Source organism: Lutra lutra, chromosome 3 (assembly GCF_902655055.1).
Source record: "Lutra lutra chromosome 3, mLutLut1.2, whole genome shotgun sequence".
NCBI classification, from domain to species: domain Eukaryota; kingdom Metazoa; phylum Chordata; class Mammalia; order Carnivora; family Mustelidae; genus Lutra; species Lutra lutra.
Window position 1 is genome coordinate 183,257,561 of NC_062280.1, and position 26,900 is coordinate 183,284,460.

Here is a 26,900-nt window from a genome sequence, read left to right on the forward strand (position 1 = left end):
TTTCCCCACTTAGCTCATATCCTCTTTCGTCCTATCCCATTTCCCCATGATTTTCTGCTCTTCATCAAACCGAGCACTAAAATACTCAGGTTTAACTGCTTTTTCCTAATGAAGGCTCATGGGTCATGTAAAACTTATATTAAATTAATCTGTATGCTTCTCTCTTTTTAATCTGTCTTCTGTTACAGAGGTTGTAGTTGAGGACTTAAAAGGGTAGCAAAAAAGGATACTTTTCACCCCTATACAGTAATAAAGAATGAACTATTCCCATGCACAATAATATAATAAATGTTTAAAACATAATGTTAAATATAAAGTCATATGTGAAAGCATATATACTGCATGATACTCCTTTTATGAAATTCATTAACAGGCAAATGAATCTATGTAAGTAGGGGTCAGAACAGGAGTTACCTTTTGATTGTGGCTGCAGGCTGAGATGGTAGATTTCTGGGGTGCTTATAATGTAGTATATTCTAATTTGAATTGTATTTTTGTGTGCATACCTATGCAAAAACTCACTGACCTGTATATTCAAGATCTCTATACTATTTTAATAAATTATACAGTAATATTGAGAAGGAGGAAATAAGTAAAAAAATAAAGCTAGTTTTGTTGAACACTGATACCCACCTGTATGATCTAACGATTCCACCTTTAGGCGTATACCCAACAGCTAGGACTGCCTTTTTTTTTTTTTTTTTTTACACTGAAAGACATAAAGACATTTACTAGATTTACACAGCAACTGTATTTTTACATGTAGACACTCAAAATAGTACGATTGTCCACCAACAGAATGGGAAATGAAGTTACAGTTCACTGATAACGACAGAATAAAATTGAGTAATTAAAAAGAATGAATTTCTGCTACATCTGGAATATCACAGACATGCTTACATTCATATAAAGTTCCTCAAAAAATGAGTCTGTGGTGGAGGAAGTCAGAATTGTGTGACACTGGGGAGAAGAAAATGAGGTATAACGGAGGGTCCTGAAATGCTGGTAATGTTCTGTATCCTGAGGATGGTGGTCACGTGGCTGAGCTTGTGCCGAAAACCCTTGAAGTTTCACAGTTATGATTTTTGCTCTACTTAGTGTGTATCTTTGTATTGATTTCTGAGGGTTATTGTAACAAGATACCACAAATAGTGGCTTAACACAACAGACCTATTGTGTCGGATTCAGGAGGCTGGGAGTCTGACATTGAAGAGTCAGGAACGGGGGTTCGCTTTGAGGGCTGTGGATCTGTTTTGGGCTCTGTCCAAGCTTCTGCTGGTTTGCTGGCAATCTCGGTGGCATCTCTGGCTCCTAGGTGCATCCCCCTGCTATCTTCATGTGCATTCTCCTGCTGTCTGTGTCTCCTGAAGACTGTGTGAAGACACAGTCATCACTCTGTTCATGTCTGGCCCTGGGTCCAAATGTCCCCTTTTTATAAGGACACGGATCATACTAGAAAGGGCCCACCCTCATGATCTCATTCTAACGTCATTGCCTCTGTAAAGAAACTTTTCAAATAAAGTCATATTCAGAGGTTATTGGGTTTAGGACTTCAAAATAGGTTTTTGTAGAAACAGATATCAGCCTAGAAGAAACATATACTTTTTAAATATACTTTTTTATACTCTACTCTGTACTTTTTTATACATATACTTTTTTATACTCTACTTTTAAAAAAAATCCAATTATTTTTTTGTTTGTTTAAGACACATGTTTAAACTGTTAACAGGAGAATTTAGCCTAGAATCCCAAACACCTGCCTTTTGTCTCCCCAAGACAACGACAACCTTAAATTTTACTAATTTTCTCAAATTATTTCTAGAATATTTGCAAAATCACATTTCCTTAATCCTCATGTGGCGTATCTTTGTCCGTATTTTTATAGTTTATGTAAAGAGAGCTAGATTAAGGGAATTGCACTGCAAAGGTGAAAATCAGAATGACATTTGTGAAGCTCTAACTCTTGTTACCATCTGGCATACACAAGGGTGTCATACTAAATGAGATCAGAATGAGCTCCTTGGAAGTAAACCTTTAATAGACGGGGGAACTTCAGAGGAATCTTCCCTAGAATGTTTTAATAGAGCATTTGAGAATGAGATCTGCACAGCTGGCCAGTGAAGGCAGTCTAGAATAGTTGCCAAAACCAGGTTTTAAATGAATTTGCCATCCGTCACAGTTCTTTCAAAAAAGCAATGGACAGTTTGACGAATTAACAGATAAAAATCTTTTCTGATCTGGAGCTCTTAGACTTGACCATGTTTCCCAATTAAAGTTCTCCTTCCTCCTTCCTCCTTCCTCCTTCCTTCCCTCCTTTCCTTCCTTCCTTTTATTTTTTTTTTCCTTTGCTGTTTCTCATGACATCAGTCTTAGAAAGATCAGTCATTAAAGACAGTGACCATGGCACGTATCAGTGGAATGGCATAAGTTGTATAATCCTGTTGGAAATATACTAAGATAATAAAATGAAATGGCAAGGGAAAATCTAAGTAAGTGGAAAATGCTAATTCCCATGTTCTATGCAGAAACGACATGGTCCTTCTGTCAGCAGAGATAACGGAGTTGCTGACACCATCAATCCTTTTCTTTATGACTCAGCGGAGAAAAAAGCAAAATTTAGCAGACGAATTGAGGAAAGAAAACCACTCAGGAACACATGTAAAATTAATAGTATATCATTAATTAGCACATGCATGTAAAGTTAAAACTGCCTTCATAGTCTGGGTCCTGCTTCCCTTCTAGAAAGTGTGGTTGATTCATGAGCTGTCAGTTATGCAGGATTCCTCTTCCATCCATTCATCCATCCATACTTTCCCTTGTTTGCTCAGGAGGAGCAGATGTTCAGTTTTGTTCTGTCTTTGATTTTGGAAATTTGGTGGTTGTGCCCCGTAGTGTCATGGAAGCTGGTATGGGATAATGAGGCAAATGGCTAGACACGTTCTGAGCAGTAAGTGACAAGTACCTTTACTTGCTGTGACACCCGAAGTGGGCAGAGGCAGTTTCCTGAGGCTATCTGGGCTCAAATGACTGTACATTTAGGGCAAATATACATGAAAGTCTGTGTCACCTGGGTGGGAATTTAAATATTTCTCACCCATATGAAGACCTAGTTACAGAGATACAGGGTTTCGGCACGTTAACAGATTGCTTCCCAATAATATACCACTTCATGAATAATACAAATTTACTCTTCACCCAAGAAAAGTGAAAAAATGAGACTATTTAATATCTGATTCTTCTGGTTTAGGATGCCCTTTCATTTTAATCATAGACTCACCTGGAACAGCTAGAAATCTGGATGGTTTCTGTCCTATAACATGTGCGAGTGACAATATGGAGTGTAATTTTTTCTATGTAAGTGGCTACTCAATGATGATTTAGAACATTAATAAGTTAGGTGGGACGTTGGATAGTAACATCAAGAAAATAATTCTCACCTTTTTCGGGGCTTAGGGGGGAAATATAAATGTTATGCCTCATGAAATGTCTGACTTCAAGAAACTTGCATTACACATCTGCTTATTCATTGAACATCTAGCATGTTTTCAGTTTACTTACAGGTCCCAATCTCCTCCTCCCCTTCTTCTCCCATTCTCCTGCTACAGGGTCCTTACACACTCACTGCTTGTCACAAAGTGTCCTTGTTTCTTCCCTATTGTGGCTGTGATCTGTATTTGTCCAGCTAACTCAGCATGGATGTTTTGGTAGGAGGCTCTGGTGTTTTGATGGAAGATTCCAACTGTTAACTCTGACGTTGTCTTGTAAGAAAGGTGTTTTGCTTTTTCACCAATTCTTTCCAGATCCTGAGCATGTTTTCACGCAGATGTTTCAGAAAAGGCACTTAAGAATCATTAATGTTTGGCGTGCACACTTCCTGTTTTGGGGAAAAAGTGCCCCCCCAATTTTTTGAGTTGTTTTTGAGGCTGCGTTTGTACCCCTACTTCCATTTTATTCCTGCACTTACTCATTAATTTTTAGTTTAAACTCTCCTGTGAGGTCAAAACCTCATAGAGTTTGGAGTGCAACACACATTAATTATAAACATACCTGGTCACTTTGGTACAACAGCTCAAAGGTGGAACCAGCCATTTTCTGAATTGAAAGTAAGCGCAGTAGAAAAGAGACATACAGAATTTTCATACAGAAACAAGGAAAAAATGATTTTTTTTTTTTTGCAGCATTAGAAGCCAGTAGTGAATGTTGCAGGCCTTTTCTAAGTTCAGTATTCTATTTACAAAATCACAAGACTTTTATAAATTGCCAGACTGTCTTGCATAAACTAAATACCAACAGAACAGTGACCTTTCAAATTACTGGTGCAACAGAAGCCGAGATCAGAAAGCTCAAACTTAAAGCAAACACTGACAAGAAGCCCTACAGAAATGACTTCTGTGTCTGGTCAACGTAACATAACATGACATATTGTAAAATGTGTTTGGCTTTTTGGGTAGAATAGTCTGTTACAGTTTCGCTGGTTTTGAAAATATAAATCTGGAAATTTGTGGTTATGTTACCTGAACCTAAAATATTGTTTTTATATTTGAAAGAGGAAGAGTGGGAAATTTTGGTATAAAAAGATTTATAAAATGTGACTGTAATAGTGTTAGTGAAGGAGGTGATAAAGAAAGGATGGGAACGGTGAGGGACTAGATGGGAGTGAAATTGGAAGTTTGGGGCAAGGGAAATTAAGTTGCAGAAAAGAGAGTGTATTATATAATGCATTTTTTTAAAGTTCTCATTTGAAATATGCAACAGAGATAACTTTAAAAATACATCATGAGGAATTTTGAATCAGATTTCCAATTTTAAAATGTTATGAGCTTCCGTTGTTTTCCTATTTCCCATACGTTTCTATGTAAGTTTCACTTAAACTGCATGAAAGTGCAGATACCAACTGCTTTATAATAAAATTAAATTCATATATATGTATATATTTGCATGTATATATTCAAAGAGATTTTTTCAGTCTGTACTTAAAATGGATCTTTAGAGATGTCTTATTAATGATGAAGTGGAAGTATAATTGTAATTTTTTTTTTGTATCTTCAGTTCTCTGGCTTGAAATTTTTCTGTCAACATTTATTTTTCACCCTGAATATTCTCCATCATAAAACAGCAGATTCTACTCTGTCTGCATTTGAATAGATGACTAGAGGCACGTATCTGATGACTAATACTTTCTAAATACATATGTACTTCTTGTATATCTGTGTAAATGGTTGTAAGGGGATGGGGGAAATATTTTAGAGATGCATCACCGCCTGTAGGATTTTGAGGCACATTTAGTTACTTTCACATTTGGAAATTTTTTTGACGAATACGTTTCTCTTTCACAGCAAACATGTTGTATATGTGAGCCATCTCTAGCCAGATTTTATTGTAAGTGTTTGAAAGGATATTGCAACTGTGGGATAGTACCAGACCGTTAGTAAAAAGCAAATTGAGTCTATTGAGAGATTAATTCACCAGCTGAAAGAAATACATTTGCCTTAGAGTCATCAGATATTCTACCCACCGAACTCATCCTCCAAGATAGCATACCTAATGAGCTTCCTAAACCAATTAAACAGAAGCAGGAAGCATCAGTCATCAGCACTGACTATTTTCAGCTAATCAGCTGACTGCACAAACCACATGGCATTGAGGTAAAGGAGAACACCCTAAAAGTTGTGGTTTTTTTCACTGTCCTGACTTTATTTCTCAGTTTTATGGATGCAGTGTCTTGCAGGGGACACTGTAAATGAGTGCCTTACGCTATATGAAGTGCTTTCCCTTGCATTCAGTAGAATAAAATAAGTTTTAATGGGCTTAAGTGATTTGCTTAAAGGCACACAATTAATGTATGTGTGGGACTCAAAATCATGCCCTTTCCTCTGTTGTAAGTGTTCTATAAATATGTATGTATCGATCGACTTTCTACCTTTCATGACTAGGGAATAGGTTCAGGGGTTCAAATGCCACATCTTTACAATTTGGGCAGACTCAGAGCCAAGACAGGATGAGGATGAAGGGAAATACGTTTTACCCCTGCATGGGTTCTCTTTTTCAAAGACAGAATCGGGGTACTGGTATCAGCTCCTACTGGTTATAATGATAATAATGATCTAAATAACTAACCATTACTTGAGCACTCACAATATGTTAGCACTTTATTAAGTCCAAATAATAGTCTCAAAGCCTTCCACATTGATCTTCTTTTAAAGATGCAGAGAATGTAGACCCAGAGAAGTAATGCTAAATTTTTCAATGTTGTAAATTTTGAAAAATGCTTATAACACGTTCTATATTTTATGAGTAAATGGGACGACTATCCGTGGATGTGATGAAGAGAGATTTGATGCAGTGTGTGGCATGAGTGTATCTACTGTAACATGATTGATTTTCATATGCTATTTATAAAAAGTGGCTTCATGATCATTCTGTATGGTCATCTTATTTGTGGGTGTTGCCTTAAATGGGCACATGTGGAAATTATTTTGTTTCACTTAAAGACATGTGAGGGAAGGTTCCTCTTTGACACAAGAGAATCCTATGTATATTTCTCAAAAGTGACTTAAGAATAGCATGAGAAATAACACTTGCCCGTGGAGGTGGGGCCAACAGAGCACTGGGGGAGTGATTTGCATGCTGCCTCCCAGGCATTGGAGAGGGCGAGGATTGTAAAGAGCTGATTCCCTGGGAAAGAGGAATCAGGGATGATTTCATTGCGTGGTGACCCAAATCGTGAAGTTAAAGTTCCCTGCCTACTCTAGAAAAAAATGAATATTTTATATACATAATTTTTGACACTAGATTCCTATTCCTAGATCTTCATTTAAAAAGGTAATTGGAATACCCTTATGTTTGTTGATGGCAAACATCAATATCTTGAGGAAGTATTTCTTGGCATAATCCTTCAATGTTAACTTTTTGTTTAAACAACTTTTTAGATGCTTCCAGGAGCCCAGGAATGAGATTAACTTCTTTTTAAGATTAAAAGGAAAAATAAGTTAGGAAGATCACAATATGAAACCTTTAGTCTGTTTTTCTTTTCCTGATTTTCACATTATTTCCTTTATATTAATTTTACCTTACTGCATATTCATGAAGACTGACTGAAATAAGAACTACATATTGAGTACTTTTTAAGAACTAAGGCTATGTCTTCTCCTTTTATGTGAATTATAGCCTTCAAAATATACATGTGTTGTATAATATGTACCCAATTCATGTCATTGAATAAATAAGTAAATTCATCCACCAGTCAATAAGCATGAATCCAAAAACTGTTCTAGAATATCATAGCCTCTGAAGACTAGAGTAAAAGTGAAGGCACTTTACTGAGTTAGATCTAAAGCATATGGAAGACGGAGTAATTAATAAATTATTTTCAAATTTCAAATGAATCAAAACTTATTTAGTATCTGTAATATAGAAATCCCTTTAGTTCATGATTGGGAGTATAAAAATGATGAAATCGGGGTCTCATCTTTCAGAGATTGACCATTAATCAGGAAGGCATGGCATATGCTCAGGAAACTTAATTAAGTGCCCATGAATGGGACACCTAGATGTATGTAAAAGATCCAAGAAATAGGTAGGGAGTGGGAAAAGAGTTATTTGAGTTTGACCTTGAGGGTTAGGTATAATATGATGAGTTGAAATAGAGGAAAGGGGGATTCTATGTGGAGGGAAAATAAGAATTGGAAGTGAGAAGAGTATAAAACAAGCACAAACAAAATTGAAGACCTACAAATTCACAAAATTTCCCTGTGGAAATCAAACTGATTGCTGAGGGGCAGGACTTGGGTGCCAGGGGACTGTATATAGACATAATTAACAGAAACAAAAACAAAATTTTGCAGCAAAAATTTGAACTTCATTTTCTAGACCTCATATCCGAATGCATGTCAGTAGGTGTTGAGTAAAGGGAGGAGGTAATTTGCTTATGTAAATTTAGAAAATGTGAGGCAATGCTCAGCTCTTCAACAGGATGGCTTACTGTGTGCTTTCTCAGTAGCTTCCAGTTTGTGGATATCAAGAAAGGACCACCGTAGGTATTTCACAGATATTTTACTATAGGATCACTTTCTGTGATTTGTCCATCTGTAGTCCTATTTCTCCTCTGGACACATGTCGGGAATGAACAGTTTTTGATAGTAAAGGGTCACAGGGAGCATTGAGGAAGAGAAGGGTTGTGGCGAAAGCACTGATATGGGGAATATAATATGGTGGTAGTAGGTGGAGAGACTGATGTCCCCTGCAATAAAGGGTTGAGAAGATGTAATGATACACAGAGAGTGGAGATGAAAGTTTATTTTAAGATACAAAGCAGTAGATTTACATTTTTAGATCCAATCACTGCTTAGAGATGAAGTATTATAGCAAGAGCTGGAGATAAAGACTTGGGTGTAATTTGTGTCCAGGTGAGAGCACAGTCTGTTAGGATGGGTTCCCAGAAAGAGACTACGAAGGAAGAACAGAGGTTTCCACTCTTCATGGAAACATCTTTATTTTCTTGGAAGTGTGAGGAGAAAGATGATCGAGGTAAGACGAAATAAGAATAGTTTAGTCCAAAAAAGTAGGATTTGAGTAAAGATCTTGCTGTGAAAAGCTGGTTTTTGTTGTTTAGAAATGTACTGGGGATTTTTGCAAGATAAATTTTACAGTAATTGTGAGAATGATAATGAACATTGGTGGAAGTGTGATGATTGAGAAGTAAGAAAATGAATATTGTAAGGCAGAACTTTCATGAAGAGGACACAGACACTGACCCTATTAGAGGAAGATGGGATTATTGGGAACCCGGAAGTATGGGTCAGATGGAATTTTGAATACTTTTGATGAGTTGATGTAAGAAATGATGATTACATCACATGTTCATGGGCTTGAAAAACAGTGAGAGGTACTATAAAAAGCCAGAGAAAATGAAAAGTAAAAAAAAGGTAAAATCTGATAGCTAGTTTCCCAGGGGTATGGTCTTCTCAGTGAGGTGGTGTCTTATGGAATATTAAACTCTTGTTTGGAGGAATATGCTAGAGAATCAGAGGAGACCTCTTTTTAAATTTAATACCTAGGAACACATTTAGGAAATGACAGTAAATAGAAATAAGTTCTGATCAGAATTTTAAAATTATTGTCAAATTGTTTCACCATTTCATTTTTGTAAGAAAGTTAATCTTGAAAAATTATAATATTTTGGGGGCACTGGGCGGCTCAGTTGGTTCAGCATCTGTCTTTTGCTCAGGTTAGGATCTCCAGATCCTGGGATCGAGCCCCACATCGGGCTCCCTGCTCAGTGAGCAGTCTGCTTCTCTCTCTCCTTCTGCCCCTCTCCCCCACTTGTGTTCTCTCTCTCTCTCAAATAAAAAAAATAATAAAATAAAATCTTGTCAAAGTCCGGTTGCTTTGATGTAAGTGTTCTTTAACTGCTAAACATGTTCATCTTAGATGTCCTGAGGTTATTTCAACCTATGTTTTTCAATTTGAAATATTATCCTTGGGCTGTGTGTTTCATTATTATCGGCTAAACAATACTACTGTCTAGAAAATCTCTTAGAAGTAACAATCCTGATATTTCATAAAGCACCCTGAAAATTTAAATGCCCATTAAGTATTCGGCAGGGGTACATTTCATTCATAATATAGCAGAACCTTCTAGTGCTCATGCTTGGTCGTGTGTTCTCCAAAACTGCCTTATGGGGGTATATGTCATCTATTGAATAATTTTACTCAGATTTAGCTTTAAGTAAAATATTCTATTATTCATAACATCACCTTCTTGAAAAGGGGTTCAGGCCTTTCCAATATTATTCAAAAATATTACCAGCAGTCTTGTGCTGTAGGGGAAAATGACTATTCCATCTATTTTGCTCATATAAGTAAATGAAATGCTTGAGAGCCGAGAACCAAGAAGTTGGTTAAATTTCATAAGTGATTTGTAGAAATGGAAGTAGGATCTATGTCTTTTGCTCTAAGGTTCAATTCTGTGCCACAGACAGTGGACAATGCATTTGATCCAAGAAAGTTTAAAGCTATAAATGTAAATGCCCCAAATTCTGCATTCTTTTAATGGAAACTTTTCTTGAAGAATTTTACTCTGTTCTGAGAAATTTTGGATTCTTGGTTTACAACACAGCACAACAGTATCGGCCTGCGATACTGCGAAGGGAGTTGTGTTGTACTGAAGTTTGATTTACCGTGCTTAAACATGTTAATTCAGAGCAAAAGGAGTCTCCAGGCAAACTCTCCAGGAGCAAGAAGACTGGTTTATTTGCTTTCCAAAGCCTCAGCCCAAGCTTGATCACTGATTTCATATGCAGATTGTAGATCTTCATAGCTGTAAGAACTTGCCCATCATTTACGATGATTTTGGTAGTTTTAATTTTTATTACAGACTTGATTTGGCCAGGTGTTCTCATCAAAATAGTAGATCCACATCATAAAATGATTCTAATTCCCACATATGTTTCTGAGTAGCTTTCTTAGGTGATTTGAGTTTGCTGTTAATACGTGTTTTTGGTATCCACGTTTAGTTGTTACAGGGTAGGTCACCCAAACCCGACAAGTGGCAGCATCAGACGGGCAGTGGTGGTGGCATGGTTGAACAGGTCAGCGGGGACTGTGATGATGAAGACGGTTGTGGGGGATCAGGAAGTGGAGAAGTCAAGAGGACCCTAAAAATCACAAACTGTAAGTGTGTGGTTCTATCACCACTTCTAAAGAATGAATTTTGAAGTCTAATTTTGAGGATAATTATTAGTATGAATGCAAATGAATAAAGACAGTGAATTCAGAAGCATGCAAAAGGAATTGGAAATGACAAGTGAACCCATTTTTAGTTATTCAGGACCTGTATTCTTGGGAATGTTATTTATTTTTAACTAATGGCTTTAAATGGAAATAGCATTTTGCTTTGTTTTTTCTGTGAAAGATTTGTGAATGACCAGTTCTGAGAATTAAAGTTTTAAAAGTTGGATAATTCTCAGGGCTTGAAATAACGAGCTGGGTGACTATTAAGTGTCTATTGGTAAATAATGTGGAATCAGGATGGGTAAACTCTTCTAAATAATCTAACTCTGCAACTTCATTATATTTCGTCATTCTATAAGAAATAATCTTACTAGGTTTTCATCATAGTTGAATTACAAAGAAACTGGTTAAATGTAGGGTTATTTATAATGAAAAACTACTTGGATTTAACCTTACGAATTTGTTCTTCTCCAAAACTCTCACCAATCATTCACCTCATTCCAATTGTCTGGGTTTGAAACCGTTTCCAGTATTGAGGGACTGGTCACCCCCACAAAAGTGGAACTTCCAAATGACAACAACAACAAATCACCAGATGAGTTTGGTTTTCTTTTCTTCATTTTAAAAATGAAGAATGTTGGCTCTTCCTTGTTACATACATGCAGATGTTCGGATGGGCAAGACAACCGAAGCTGTCACCTGAGAAAGCAGTGTGCAAGTTCATGGGTCCAAGGGAGCTACCTTTCAGCTCTTCATTTATCTGAGGTCATACCAAAGGTGATTACTTTATAAAGTAATTTGGTGGACCTGTGCGGCCCTATCTGGAGGCTGGTCAGATAGTCTCCCTCTAAATCACAAAGGGCTGCTTTGGAACTATTAGACATGTCCTTTCATGACTTTGGTGGGAGAAGAATTCATTTACTTTTCACTTCTTGTAGTAAATTTAGAACACTACACATGCTTCAAACATCAATACTCCATTCTTCCTAGGATCCTGTTTTATAAGGCAAATATATTGGTTAAAGGAATGGAAGCCTCAGAGGTGCAAAATCCAAAGGGCAATTAATATAAAGAAATATGTTTTCCTGTTAGACACAGAAAGTAAATAGATGGGGTTTAGTACACGGCAGCAGCAATGGAACAAAGGACCACAAAAATTTCTTGATATATTAGGAAATGCTTTCCTAGTGAAAATTAAATATCTTCTACTTGTGTAGGAGCAGATAAGGATATGTGCTTTTGTTATTGGTATTAATATAGTTTATCAGATTGATTCTTCTCTTTTCTATATTTTGCTGTTTAGACCAAAACAATGAAAAAGGAAGAAATAGAATAAGCAAATAAAAGTGTTTTCTAGAAAAAAAATTCTTATTAAGAGTTAAAATGTCCTCCATTGTATTTTAGAATATTGATACTTACCTGTTAGGTTAATATTAGTTAATCTTTCTTTTTTTTTTTCATTTTTTTCTTGAGTATTTATGTGTATCGTAATTTCATTGTCATTTGAATATTAGAGTTTTAAAGAATAAACATTATTATAAAAAGTTTAGGTTGAAATTTCATCTATAAATTATGTGTGTGTGTAAGTGTAGAATTAGCATTTTTATAGGGATTTTTTCATTCTTGGAGTTATTTATAAGCTCAAGAACTCCTTATGTATTAATAGATAACTCTTGTTTGTTTCATAAGGGAAGTTGAGACAGTGGAGGATATTTAACTACTAATAATTTTCACACAAAACCATACTTGTCAAGGTGGCAAGAATGTATTTTTACTTCAAAATCCTGTTTTCAGTTATTACTGATGGGGACAGGTGTGGTATGAGCAACTATCCATCAGAATTGGAGAGATTTAAGAGATAGATGGTTTTCAGCAACTCCAGGCAAACATTAAAAAAAAATCCACATCTGCTGTAAGTGGGCTGCTTCTCGTGTTTCTCAGAGTTATAGCTGTTGCCTTTCAATTTTTAATAAGTGGTTAGGAAACCACTGTGGATAGTAGGTTGAAATAAACAGGGACAGAGAAAGTAGCAAAGCAGAGGTCACATTTCTATTTTTATAAAACACTATCATATTTTCCTTGTCTTTGACCCATTTGATATATTGCTAAAGCAAGCTAAGACATAGTTTTGGGTGTTCTTAATGACTTAAAACTCACATGCTCTAGCAAGTTTACCTGGTGTCGTTTGTGTAAGGGCCTTGAAATGCACTATTATTTCTTCTGGACACTGATGTGATTCTTTATTAAAAAAATTATAAGTAGAATATATTTCATTTGTCACCTCAAAAATGTCTCATTAAAAATAGTTACACATATATGTATGTATGTGTTTATAGCCATATATATATATATACATATATACATATATGTATATATATATATATATATACATATATATACATATATATATATGGAATGATACTAATATTGTGTTCTGCAAATTTAATTTTGCTCCACGTATGAGAATTTTCAAAGTTGATGAATATTTTACTAATTATCACTTGACTTGATATTCTGTCTGCATTTGTTTGTGTTGATTTCAGAAAAAAGTGCAAAGTTTTACCATCAAAATATTTATATACTTTTTAGGTATGACTTAGTTTTCATCACCGATGGTATCAAATAATTTAACAAATATTTAGCTCTTAAAACTGATGGCTGTCAGTTTTCAAATGATAGCTGATGTGTTTCTTATAAAAAGCAGCCACCTATACTATACAGTGTTTACTCTTTGGAAACTGAAAACATTTCTTATTTCAGTAAGATGATTTAAAAATCCCAATCTTCTAGAAACTTTATTTTTTTTTTATTGTATTGAATTTGGCTCATTTGTGTAGGTGTAGTTATTTCACTAGTAACCTGGAATTACAGGATATAAATGGCTTTGAACCTTCATTTTGCCTCACCTCTGACGCTCACCCGCCTTTTAAGGTTGCTAATTGATTGCAGGTTCTAAACACCAGTGGAGAAAAACAAGTTCTGTTCTTTTAGCCAGGCAGAGCAAACCTACTGACACTATCATCAATACTTTTTCAACTACTTGACTATTCCTCTAATATCCCCAAATTCTGATAGTTTCAAATGAAAAACAACCCAGAATGCCCTAAAACACAGCTGTCACAAAACCATTTCATGTATAGTTTTAGAATAATAGCACTGCTTGCAATTCTCATGTGATAATATAATTTGAGTTTCCATTTTCAAAAACAAAGACTATGTAACCTGTGGCCAAATTCATGTTGATATGGTGGTTTACTCTGGTAACTCAGACAAAATGAATTTGACTACAAGTTGATTCAGATACAATACATTCAGGAATAGTAGGGTGATTTTCAGTCTTCCGATGGCCTGAGATAACTTCTATTGTCATAGTCACCATTGCTCCTATAACGTTATATCGTGTGTTTAGCAGTATTTTGTGTGTGTGTGTGTGTGTGTGTGGTGTGTGTTTAGCAGTCTTAAAGATAATTTTAACTGAGTAGCTGTAAGTGACAACAAAGATCGCTAAATGTGTATTCAGATGTCTTTTGTCCTGTGGAGCTCTCAGAATGCCTCCGCAGAAGGTTCATTGTGTGGCTCCTTCAGGACTGCCAGCCGTTAGTTTCTTATTTCATGAGTGTCTCTTCCTCTTCTCTTTTGTGGGTTTTCATTGTCAACCCAAATGCTAAGAATTTGAAGAATCCAGGACTCAGTTCTCAAACCTTTTGTGTCATCTCTGTTCTCAATGATTCCGTGTTCCACAAACTGCTAACCACGCCCTAAGAAGAGTAGGGATGTGTTACCAGCCATTGACAGCACCCTCCAGTTTATGAAGCATTCTCCTGTGTGTTATCTCAGGAGGTAAGCTTATGAATACTAGAAGTATTCAACATAATGGAGATTAATTTGGAAGCAGAAGAGTAATACACTGAAATATAAAGTTACTAGATCTGGAAAGAAATTTCAGTTCACCTTCTGTTGCTAACAGTAAATAGTTTGTATTGGCTTTGGACTTGTCACTTAGTAATTAACCTTAGAGCAACTTCTAACAAATGCATCTACAGCATGGTATTAACAGTGACCTTGGAAGAGAATACTGTATTCCATGTGCATGGTAAAATGAAAATAATACGTTGTTAACCACTGAAGAATAAAGGTTGCTGATTTATTTAGTAATGCAGGATTATAGAGTGAGTGAAAATTGTTGGCTTCCTTAAACTTATTTTCACTGTAAATCACCTTTATTTCAAAATCTCGGGCATAGAGGTCAGGGAGAATTAAAAAAAAAATACAAGTGGCATTTTCCTTAGAAAATGCAATCTTTATTTTTCTTCCCAGAATTACTAACACTATGTAATTATTCATTTTGTAGAAATTATTTTATATTATCTGCTGATGATTTTTCTTTCCAATATAAAATATGTCAAACAGGTAATACAAGCATGTATTTGTCTACATTAATCATAGTTCCAAAGGGGGCACCTGGATGGCTCAGTCAGTTAAGTGTCCAACTCATGATTTCTGCTCTTGTCATGATCTCAGGTTCATGGGATGGAGCCCCACATGGGACTCCATGCTCAGCACAAAGTCAGCTTAATATTCTGCTTGCGATTCTGCTTGAGATTCCCTCTGCCCCCTCCCCTTCTCTCTTTCTCTCAAATAAATAAATGATCTTTAAAAAAGTAGTTCCAAAAGAATAATAGTTCCAAATAAGCATATTAAAGGTATGTATATTCTTTCTAACATTAACGTGTCACCAAATTCAGTTAAAATAAAATGTACTTGGTTTACTTTGCAAAGTGAGATAAATAGCCCTTTAATAAATTATCCTCCACCTAAGAAAGTTTACTGAAAATAACTAAAGAGCTTATGTGTTTCCTTTATTCAGTGATGCTAAAAATTAATCTTCTTTATAAGGTTACTTAGATTCAAATGTTTGTGACACAGTGAAAATAATCTTGAAAAATGACTGTATACTCTAATGTATATTTTACAGTGCTTATGAAGGATCATGATAAAGCCATAAAAAAATTCACAAAGAAACCCTTCCTGATTCTGTCCAATGTTCAAAATTATAAACACTTTGAAATTGTCACCTACTACGTTTCTACATGGCTGATGAAAATTATACTAAAAAGAAATGAAATAGATATCTAAGATAAATATATTTTAATTAAGCTGTGATCACTATGAATATTATTCTGATTATACACTTTCATTTTGGCTTCTAAATAAATTGGGCCTTATCCTGGCTGCTTGCTATTTTGTTAACAAGATTTGGTAATGGAATCTGGATACCTAATGAATCATCTAAAATCATCGTTCATTCTCTTGAAAAAGTTATATATCGCATTCATGGATCTAAATAATAGAATTGAAGTAAGAGGCTCGTCCTTGAATGCCCATGGAATGATTTCCATTGCTTCAGATTAGACACAGAACTGATGTTAAACTGCTGAGTGGAAGAGGGAAGACTTATCAATTACAGCTTGTGAAGCCTCCTAGCATGTATCCCAGATCTACCGCTATCCTGCAAATCTCATAACCAAATCTCTACTGTGCCAGAGGACATTAAACAAAGAAGTTGTGATCTCTTTGAACCACCACAATGCAGAATATGACTGTGTGACCAATGGAGGAAGTAAGAATGAATATTTAAGAAAATATTACCAGATACATTTTACCATGGCTTACCTATAGTCCTAAAGTCATGTGACTGTCAATAAACCCAGAAACAAATCACGTTTCTACCCAGGTCTATTTTTTCTAGATTTTGGTTGCAAATCAACAGAATGGTTATGAAATTGCTACATTCTCAGTCAGGATTCATTGATAAAATGGATCACGTAGAAACAAGTCAGGTATACTTTTAGTTCTTTCATGATTTCCATGCCATGAAGTATTTCATGAATGTTTTTGACCAATGAAGGGCTCACCTAACTATAAATAATTCATATAAAGAACAGAGCATGTGACCTGGGCCCAGAAATTTTATATGATACAGGGGGTCTGAAGGGTGGTGATTACTTACATGCTTCTACTTGATGCTGTTCCTGCTTGTCTAAGGACCATTCCCTCTCTAAGGAACAACAATGCATGCCTTGTTTATTACATACCTTATTTATTAGTATCTCTAAATGTCTATTAAAGTAGCATGAACTCCACAATACACCATCTACATTTCTATATTAGCATACCAAGGCAGCATCATACATGGAAGCATTAGGGACTATAACAATTAGACGTAAAATGGCTTATTCTATGTGGTTTTTGGTTATCAGCCTGTCTGATTGCTTTTAGCCATGGGTTTACTTCCTACACCAAAGGAGAACCACCTCTGTCTTTTCTCAGAGTCTGAAGCCTTCCATTTTGGAACAGTGCCTCTGGTTTATCAGCAGAAATGTTGCACTTTTAAATCTACCAGTTTGTGACGAGCACTGAAGAAATATCTTGTACAATCCCCTGAATCATGTTAAATTCCAACAGAGATAAATCAACGTTTTATGTGAACTAAGAGAAAGGAGAGAGACTATCTAAATGGGGCAATCAGAAAATACTGCATAGAGGAGACAGGAAAAGGGCTATCTGAAAAAAGAAATTGATGGCGATGTTTATGAGAAAATGGCATTTGGGAGGTTGGATGCATGATTTAGTTTCGGCTCTTGACAATAGGGAGGAAGACGGTATCCTCTGAGGAGCATGTGTGGTGAACAAGGATTGGCGGTTTGTGAGGAGAAGGGAAATAAGGAGCATGCTCAGGAGGAACGACATTATTCAAATGGCTCGAAAAAATCGTTGGAAGTCGAAAAATGTGGATTGAAAATGTTACAGTGGATTCTGAATTCGAGAGTAAATACTTTGTATTTAATTTGTTGGGCAAAGAGGAACGATGACAGGTTTTTCTGTGTGGTCATTTATTATAAAGATTTTATTTATTTCAGAGAGAGCACACAAGTAGGGGGGAAGGCCAGAGGGAGAGGGAGACCAGCAAACACCCCACTGAGCGTGGAGCCTGATGCGGGGCTTGATCCCAGGACCCTGAGATCATGACCTGAGCTGAAGGCAGACACTTAACTCACTGAGCCACCCAGGTGCCTTGAGTGTACAGTATCTTTTACTGCAAAACAGTAAACTGATTAAAAAAAAATAGAAGTGTAAACAAAGTGTATATTGCACAAGTAATTTACTACTTAGCTTACACAAGTAATTGTTCTATTCCCAAATTTCCTTAAGATGGGGATAATGCTAGTACTCTCCAAGAAACAGCCCTGTGAAAATTAAATCACCTAATCCATACACAGCATTACAAGAGTCACCAATCCATCCCCACCCACCTAAACAAAAGAACTGTTGAGTAAAATTTGTACAAAGATTTTCTTAAATGTTTCCATGAACCAGCAAGAAAGAAAATATTCTGTACAACCCAATGAAGTCATAACAATAATATAGAGATAACTATAGATATATAGATACAGAAAAAAAAATCTGTAATTATACATATATACTCACACATGCACATTTTAAGGAAAATAATAAAATGAATTTGTTCTACCAGTCTAATAAATAGAATATCTCCATATCTTTGTGTTCCTCTTTCTGAACACATTGCACTCTGAGAGTTTACCATGATCATAAATTATGTAAAAATCATTGCCTTTTCCTCTTTTTAGAGTTGTAAGCATCAAGGTATGCATTCAGAAACAATATATTGCTGGGTTTTGTACTTTATACAAATGGAATCATGTAGTTTTTGTTGTTATGTGGTGAGCTTCTTTTTCTTAAATGTTACAATTTTGAAGTTTAGCCATATTGATGAGTTTCAATGTACTCATTTAGTTTGCAAAGGTATAGTGTTCTAAGTTATGGATACATACACCCATTTGTTTATTCTATAGTTTGTGGATATTGGAGTTGATTTCAGTATTTGGATATTGTGAATTTTGTTCCTATAAACCATCTTGAACACCTCTCTCTATACACATGTACAAGAGCCTCTGCGGTATATACCTAGAAGTATCGTGACAATGTCTCAAAGCAAAGCATGCATATGTTAAGCTGTACTAGGAAATGTCACACTGCTTTACAGGGTGATTGTGTCAAATTTATATTCTTACTGGCAATAAATAAGAGTTCGTTATTATTTATTGATCCTCATTTTTACAAACACTTTTTTCCCTATTTTCACTACTTTGTATATCGGTCCAAAGAATGGAAGTGGAACAGTATGTTATCCTATATTAATGTCTATCACCATGATAATTCATTGAATTGTACTTTTTTTCATAGGTATATAAAATTCCTTATATACTCACTCATCTGAAATTTCTTGTATATTGTTTTCCCTATTCTTTAGTGTTCTTTATCTTCTTTCACAGGTACTCTCAGGACAAAAGTCAACTACAGTGATCTAATTAACTATTTTAATTATGATCTTCAGGAAAGGCAGGATAGGTTCTTGAGTATTTCTTTTTATTTAATTTGTACCCTCCCTGTCTTTCTCAGAAGGTGACCAACTGTTTTTAAGAACATTGCAAAATCAGTTTTAAAAACATTTGTGATTCTTATCGAAGTCCAGATTGTCCCACATTTTGCCAACTGGCCCTTCTCCGATTTGTCTCTTGAGTTCTTTTGACGTGATCCTTAAAGTCTTCACTAGTTTCATTGTATGGCGTAAGAAAATATTCCAAATGTAGTTTATTCATTATCTGTCACAGACATGGAATCAGCCATTTTTACATGACCGTTGGTTTGTTTTCATAAGAAACAGTATTTTTAAGTCCACAATCTAGGCACAAGACATGATTCTTTTTTTTTAATGATACTTTTTTTTTATTATGTTATGTTAGTCACCATACAGTACAGCATTAGTTTTTGATGTCGTGCTTCATGATACATTGTTTACGAATAACACCCCGTGCTCCATGCAATCCACACCCTCCTTAATACCCATCACTAGACTCACCCATCCTCCCATCCCGAAGCTCCCTTCTAAAACCCTCAGTTTGCTTCCTGTGGAAAGAGCTGAAATGCTCTTCATGAATGAGTGGATAAAGAAGACATGGCCCATATATACAATGGAATATTACTCAGCCATCAGAAAGGATGAATACCTAACTTTCTCATCAACATGGATGGGATGGGACTGGAGGACATTATTCTGAGTGAAATAAGTCAAACAGAGAATTATCATATGGTTTCACTTATTTGTGGAACATAAGGAATAGCATGGAGGACATTAAGAGAAGGAAGGGAAAAATGAAGGTAGGGAAACCGGAGAAGGAAATGAACCATGAAAGACTGTGGGCTCCAGTAAACAAGATAAGATTCTTAAAGACACAGGTGATAATAGAAAAAACAAAAACAAAAACAAAAACCTCATACTCATTTGTTTTACTCTGCATTAGATGTATCACATTATCATAAAAATACTAAAACTGCCCCTACTAATTATGATTACTAAACTGAGTTACAATTTTGCCCATTTTATTCATATTCTAATCCCATTTTATGGTTATAATATATATATATATATATCTCAAACAACCCAATGCAGAGGTCATATAGATTGTTCCTTAGCAAGAATATAAAATAGATAAATAGATTAGATAGAGCGATGGATAGATAGACAGAGATATCATTAGGTCACCTACTATATCTGCACAATTAATTTATTCTTCCAGTAATTACATTGTAATGCTCACTACGAGTTCTTCTGTCAAAGTCTCTCTAATACATTTCTTAAGCAGAACTTCTAAAGAGTATTTCACAAATTCTTACTTGGTGATAAGAGTTTCTGACCCTTTTACATGAAAGTCAATTTTTCTAGATAGAACAATGTTGGATTATATTTTCTTTCCTTGCGTCTCTTCAATATGCACTGATTGCTGTTCTGAAAAAAAGCATTGCTGGCAAATATCTTGACAATCTAATTTTCTACCCTTGATAAACCACATACTATATTTTTACCCTCTCAGTGCCCAATGCCTTGTTTTCATTAAGGCACAGTAATTTTACTAGAATATAGCTTTGTGTTGGTAGTTCTGAGTTGACATTTTCGGTGACATATCTTTTAAATAAGTAATATCAAATATTTGAGCAGATAATTTTAAGTTATAGTTTTAAGTAATTGTTCTGTTCCGTTGTTCTGATTTTCTTTTCTTTTCTTCTAGACCTTTGTTGAATTGTATTTGCTTATCAGTAAGTACATTCTTCAATACTTTTGGTCTGTTTTTAAATGTATCTTTCATTTTAAATATCTGCATTTTTCACTTCCTATTTCTGTTAAGGTATTACTAGTGGTGTTCTTCGCTCTTACATTCCTAGATTCTATTTTAAATGATATTTTTCTTCCTTTTTTTCTTTTTTTCAAAATCTCTAACCTTATTTCTGAATTTCTCTAATTCTGGCTTATGTTCTTATTTGGTGTCTTATATTCTTTTCTTAATGTCTTTTAGCTCGTTTTGAAAATGATGTGTTAAATTTTTGGTCTGATTTCTGAGCCTGTCATTCTGGTGTGCTTTCACTGTAGAGATAATAGCAGAATAGTATTTTTGTTATAATAACTTTGTATAGGATTTGACCTTAATCCTTTTCTGATGCTTATCTTTATATGAATTTAAATTTTCTAAATTTTTAAAAGGAGGCATGTTTCAGGTAGATTTACTAAATTAACCGATTTCCCAATCCTATTGTTTTCACTCAGTGTTAAAAAAAAATATGGTGACTTCTTTTCTGAGATACTCTGGCTCTGTCCCTTCCCCTACATTTACTCATATCCTCTCTTTCCTAACTCTTTATTGATCTTGTCTCAGTAATTCCTGATTCCACTTCCAGCAGCTTCTCTTCTTTGTGGACCCCCAAATAGTAAGACTTGCCAGATGATATTGGAGTCAGAGCCTCCAGCCCGTCAGCCTTATATTATCTTTCACTATTAGAGTGGGGAAAACATCTCCCAATTCTCTGCTGTCTTTCAAACTGATTCCAGCGCATAACAGTTGGCTATTTTGCATTCTTTTGTTTTCTGGTCTGTAACATGTTGTGTTGCTTCCCACTGCTTTCTTCACAGACATGCTGACAGCAGTAGGTTTCATGACTATTGCTAGTATATCCTCATGCATTTGCATGTTGAGCTTCATGAGGGTAACTTCATGAGTTGGTTGTCAAATAGTATATGATTTTGACTTTGCTCTCTAATTGTTTTGTGTGGATCTAGGAGTTTCCAAAGACAGTGCTGCAGCAGTGCTGCAAAGGTATCTTCCCTGAATCTCCCAGATCATTTCGAGTTTTAAGGAAGTGGTAATGATCTTGTTTATCTTCGATGTGGACCTTGACATAATACATGTGTGTGCATACAGACATACATAGGTTTTTCGTGTATGTGAAAAACAACTGCATTTTTCAAATTCATGTGTCACCAATAGTCTATTTATAATAGCATTTTTTTTTAAAAGTAAATGCTCTAAGAAAATGGAGGTCGGAGATTTTGAGTCAGGAGGAAGCCTGTCCAAAGTTTACCTAAGCTGAGGGGATCTTTCTTGGATGTGTCTATGTGCATTTTACTGACTGCTGAAGTGGAACATCACTTTTTTCTTTTTATTATTATTATTATTATTGGTTATTGCTTTTTTGCAAATTGCCTCTCTTCTTTTTCCTATTTTATTACTAGGTCAATTTGAGGTATCTCATGATTTACCTAATATTTTACCAGTATGAGTCATAAGAAATTGCCTTGCTCTTTCTAGCGTGTATGTTTTTTTAAATATATGTATATTACCTTTATACACTTAAGGTGCTCAAAGTCTAGAAGGGAGACAGATATGTAAGGAAATAAGCTGAAATGTAAAAATATAAGAAAAAATGGAAAAATATGAGAAAAAGAGGGCATGTAATAGGGAGAAAAATAAATTTCACATTTATTTATTTAGCCAGGAATAACATCCTAAAAGTTACATCTGTACTGATGTCCATTGAGGATCAAAATGGTCAAATGGGATGAAATTTATTCCAGACAGAGCGTTTATAAAAGCACAAATGTGTCAGATATCAGAATGTGTTCATGATGTGCTTGATCTTCCTGAAAGACTGTTTTTGAGGGAAGATGAGAAGATAAGAGGCTAGCAAAATAATAAGCAGTCTCTATAATGTAGGACAATATAAAATGCCTTCTTTTTTTTTTTTCATTTTTATTTCTCTAAGAAATACTGATTTTACTCAACTGCAAAGGATTACAAGGGAAAATCCATATATTGAAGGCCCAGTGTCCAAACAATATCACAATTCCAGTGATATTCATGCAACAGTTAGACCTAGATTGTGTAGTCAGTGAGCCCCAAACTAAATGTGTCAAATTTTCACCCAAATCTGTGTTTTAATCTTCCACATTTGGTGGACACACTACCATTTATATCCTATCAAGTGTGAGATTCAGGAGTTGGCCAAGGTTCCTCTTCTTCCTTCACTCCCCATAATTAGAAAGTCCCGTTGTCTTTACCTGCTCAATTTCTTTTAAATATAGTCTTTTTCCTAATCCTATTGTCACTTTCTTAACTTAGGTCCTCCCCATCTCTTGCCTGAACTGTTTTTATAATGCATAATGGTCTCTTTGCTTCTATTTTTCCCATGTCTGCCCTGCTGTTAAAGTAATATTTTTAAACTGACAGTCTGGTGCTTTGCTGAGATACGGTACCCCAAGCCACCATGAAGTCATATTAGGCAGAGAATTGGTCTTCTAAGAAGAAGAAGCTATTTCAGTATTGGGAGCTTATGAACAAACAATAGCTTTTAATTATTTGTCGTTTCAGACAGCCAATTTCATTTTTTCTTAGGATACCCTGTAGCTTTCCACCAGATTAAACACTTTTATTGTCTCCCTTTTCCCAGTGAAACGAGTGGTAGTGCACAATTGTTCTGTCTTTCCTAAGACCCAGGCTTCACAAATGTAAAAAGATTGTCATGGCTATTGTGCTGGTCTTTTACCTGTTGTGTCTCTCTGCTCCAGACCACCCTTCTAAAAATTGTTCTGTGATTATGCAAACTACATTTTCTAAACCTTTAACTAAATTCCCAAGTTACATGAGGTCTATAAATTATCTTTCCCAAATTATCTTGCCAGCCAGTGTCCTGTTACTTTTCTACCAATGGGAGATACTAAAAGGGGCTCTTAAGAAGGGGGAAGGGAAGAAAACTTCCTTCCTGTTTCCAGTTCTTGTAAGCATTTAATCCACACCAGAGTGTCATTCCCGTGCCTCCAGACACTTTTAGCACTTATGGAGGCAGCTGTGTTTTAGCCTTTGAAGCTACCTGTGCCAAGCCGCCTTTGCTGCTACTGAGAGTCTGATCCCAGCATTGTGGTGCCCTAGTAGAGGTTTGAATGTGATTCAGGAAGCATCAGACTTCCATTGTCCATCCTGAGAAGTAAACTCATCTTTCAAGTCTCTCAATTCTGGATATCCTATGTCTTTCTTTCCTTCAACCCTAAGAGTGAGAGCTACTCTTTATAATTACTAATATCTATGGTCTTCAACATCTTGTTCTACTAATCTTTAAATATCTATACATCAATTTCTTGTGTTGTATTAACTCTAAAATAGCTAGAATAATCCCTGGGTTTTTTTTTGTTTGTTTGTTTGTTTTGGACTGCACCATGTCTGACACAGCTGGTATTAATTGTATAGAGTTAGAATCAGGATAATATAATTATTATCTGAGAACCAGTTAGACTTCCCCGTTGTGTTCAAGGGGATAAAACCATCACTGTGTACTGTGCGGGCTAACACCTGTTTTACATTTCCTCTCAAGTCCCAGAGGAAAACAATCATGTAGAAAATGGGAAGAAATAATCCATTCATGCTTGGACATGTTGAAAAGAGAATAAGAGGAAGTAGATGTCTTCTGGGTGAGAAAACCCTGGGGGAAATCAGCCCTAGAATCATGAGCCTTTGTTTAAATGTGGCGTTGTGCTTTATCAGCCTGAGTTGATTTGAAACTCTAAGTGCTGGTGGAACAACCTTGTAACACTGTCTCCAAGGACAACTTCTGGGACTATTGGGTTTGGGTCTTCCATTGGAGCCAACTGTATAGGGCTGGGAAAGTTGAGGCAGGGTAATTAAAATATACATGCATAAACATTAGCAAATGGGACTGGCAATTCCAAGGTACCAAATGTTGGTTCTTAAAAACAAATTCCAATTCTCTTTCTTTTACTATTATTAATTTCAGGTCTTCCTAGATTTGGAGTATTTGAATTAACTCTCTAAGATACAGTCAAGAATTTCTTCAACACCCTGGATATTTAGCAGATACATATTTCTTTTTAAAAATTTATTTATTTTAGAGACAGAACAAGTGGAGGGAGGAGCAGAGGCAGAGGGAATAAGCAGACATCATGCTGAGCACTGAGCCCCACTCGGCCAGATCCCACAACCCTGAAATCATGACCTGAGCTGAAATGAGGCACAATCAACTGACTGAGCCACCCAGAAGCCCTGTTGCACCAAAACTTTTATTAGTTCCTATGCCCCCTCCTCAAGAATTTGGTTTTGTATATGAGTCACATTAACTATAATAGGTTGTAAGATCTTGAGGGCAAGGCAGGCAAAACCTATAAAAAGGTGTTTTTTTATAGGTATCTTTCCACATATCACAGCACTATCCTTGATCATGGAGTATACAATTTCCATCTGAATTATCCCCATGCTGGTTTAAAATGCAGACTGTAGAATTCTACCCCAAAATATTGAATCAGCAGTTCCATGGGTAAAGCCCAGAAATTTATATTTAGCAGGCATAATACATGATAATTATTCCCAATAAAGGTTGAAACAACTGCCTCACGGTCCTTATAACAATGCCTCCAAACATGCGACATTTAATGAATGTGTTCTGAATTGAATGAATGGATATGAGTATAATCTAGGTGTCTCTGAGACACATCTTAATTAACATTAAAACCCAGGTTTTTTAATGAATTGAAAATATTGACATTAATTTTAGTCAAGAATATTAACTGGAAACCAAAATGAATATAAATATGTTCACACTCAAAGGATCATAGCTGTTAAATATAGAATACATTTGGTAAGCATAGTTTTCTTTGACAAGTATCAGTATTTGTGAATTATATGAATAACTTTCTTCACACAGTAGAGACCTGACTGAGGAGTTTTTGCATTAGCTTAGTGTGGTATTTTGAGTGAAAATTAATAAGTCAAAAGTAATTATTTGAGTGCTAATTGTTGAATTAGAGTGTAAAGCACTGAATTTAAGAGTGTAATTTTCTCGATTAATGTGTAATGTCTCAATTTTGGAAGAAATCCATTAACACAGTATTGCTTGGGGGTATTTTTTTGGTTTATTATGGTCAACGTCCTCTAATTTCCTTGTAATGCTAATATCTCATGCTAATTTTTGAAAATATAAGTGATAAATGTTTATTTATTAAGTTAATTTATTTATTGAACATTAATAAATATTTATTTATAATTTATATTTATTAGGTAATAAATATATAATTATTTCTAGTTCTTGATATAATTTTGCAAAATAATATAGATTTTGTATCATGGCATTTCTCAGAGAAATTATTGTTAGTTTTACCTTTATGATGAAACTACATTTGATGGAATCTTCTTTTTTTTCCTGAAATCTAAATTACATGATGGAACTCATAGGGGAATATCATGACACTAATTTAATTCAAATTTTGAACTCCAAATTAAATTTGTGTCGCTAATTGTTTCTTCTTTATACTCCAAACACATAAAACCAAATGTTAACTCCTTAGCTCTCAATCCGTCTGTCCACTCACTTATTCACTCAACGAATACTTACTTGGTACTAATTCTGTTCTATGCCACTATGCAAATTTCTGCCCCTGGGGAATACAGATGAGTAATCATGAAATTACTTACAGTATGAAGAATTTTATTTGTGGTAAAACAGATCTTACGAGAGCATAAAGAAAAAATGTCTTTTGCCGTTTTAGGGATTACGGAAAGTTTTCTCAAAGGAATTGGAATATAATCTAATGTTGAAGAAACAGTTATTAACAGGGTTATAAATAGCCAGGAGAATAATTACTACAGGATGAGGAAGCAGGAGCCGAAATGTGATAACGGGGAAAAGCTGAGCATCGTTAGAAAACTGCATGGAGTCCCAGAATGCTGTAATGTACAATGTAGCCTGGCGATTGG

At 35.3% G+C, this 26,900-nt stretch overlaps 1 protein-coding gene across 1 annotated transcript in view; it reads left to right on the forward strand.

Moving 5' to 3' along the window:
• Nucleotides 1-26,900, forward strand: part of GPC5 (glypican 5) — a 1,410,504-nt gene that overhangs the window by 703,799 nt on the left and 679,805 nt on the right. The window contains exon 7 of the mRNA XM_047720231.1: nt 10,515-10,671. Coding sequence (XP_047576187.1) covers nt 10,515-10,671 — 157 coding nt within the window. The remainder of the gene's footprint in view (nt 1-10,514; nt 10,672-26,900) is intronic.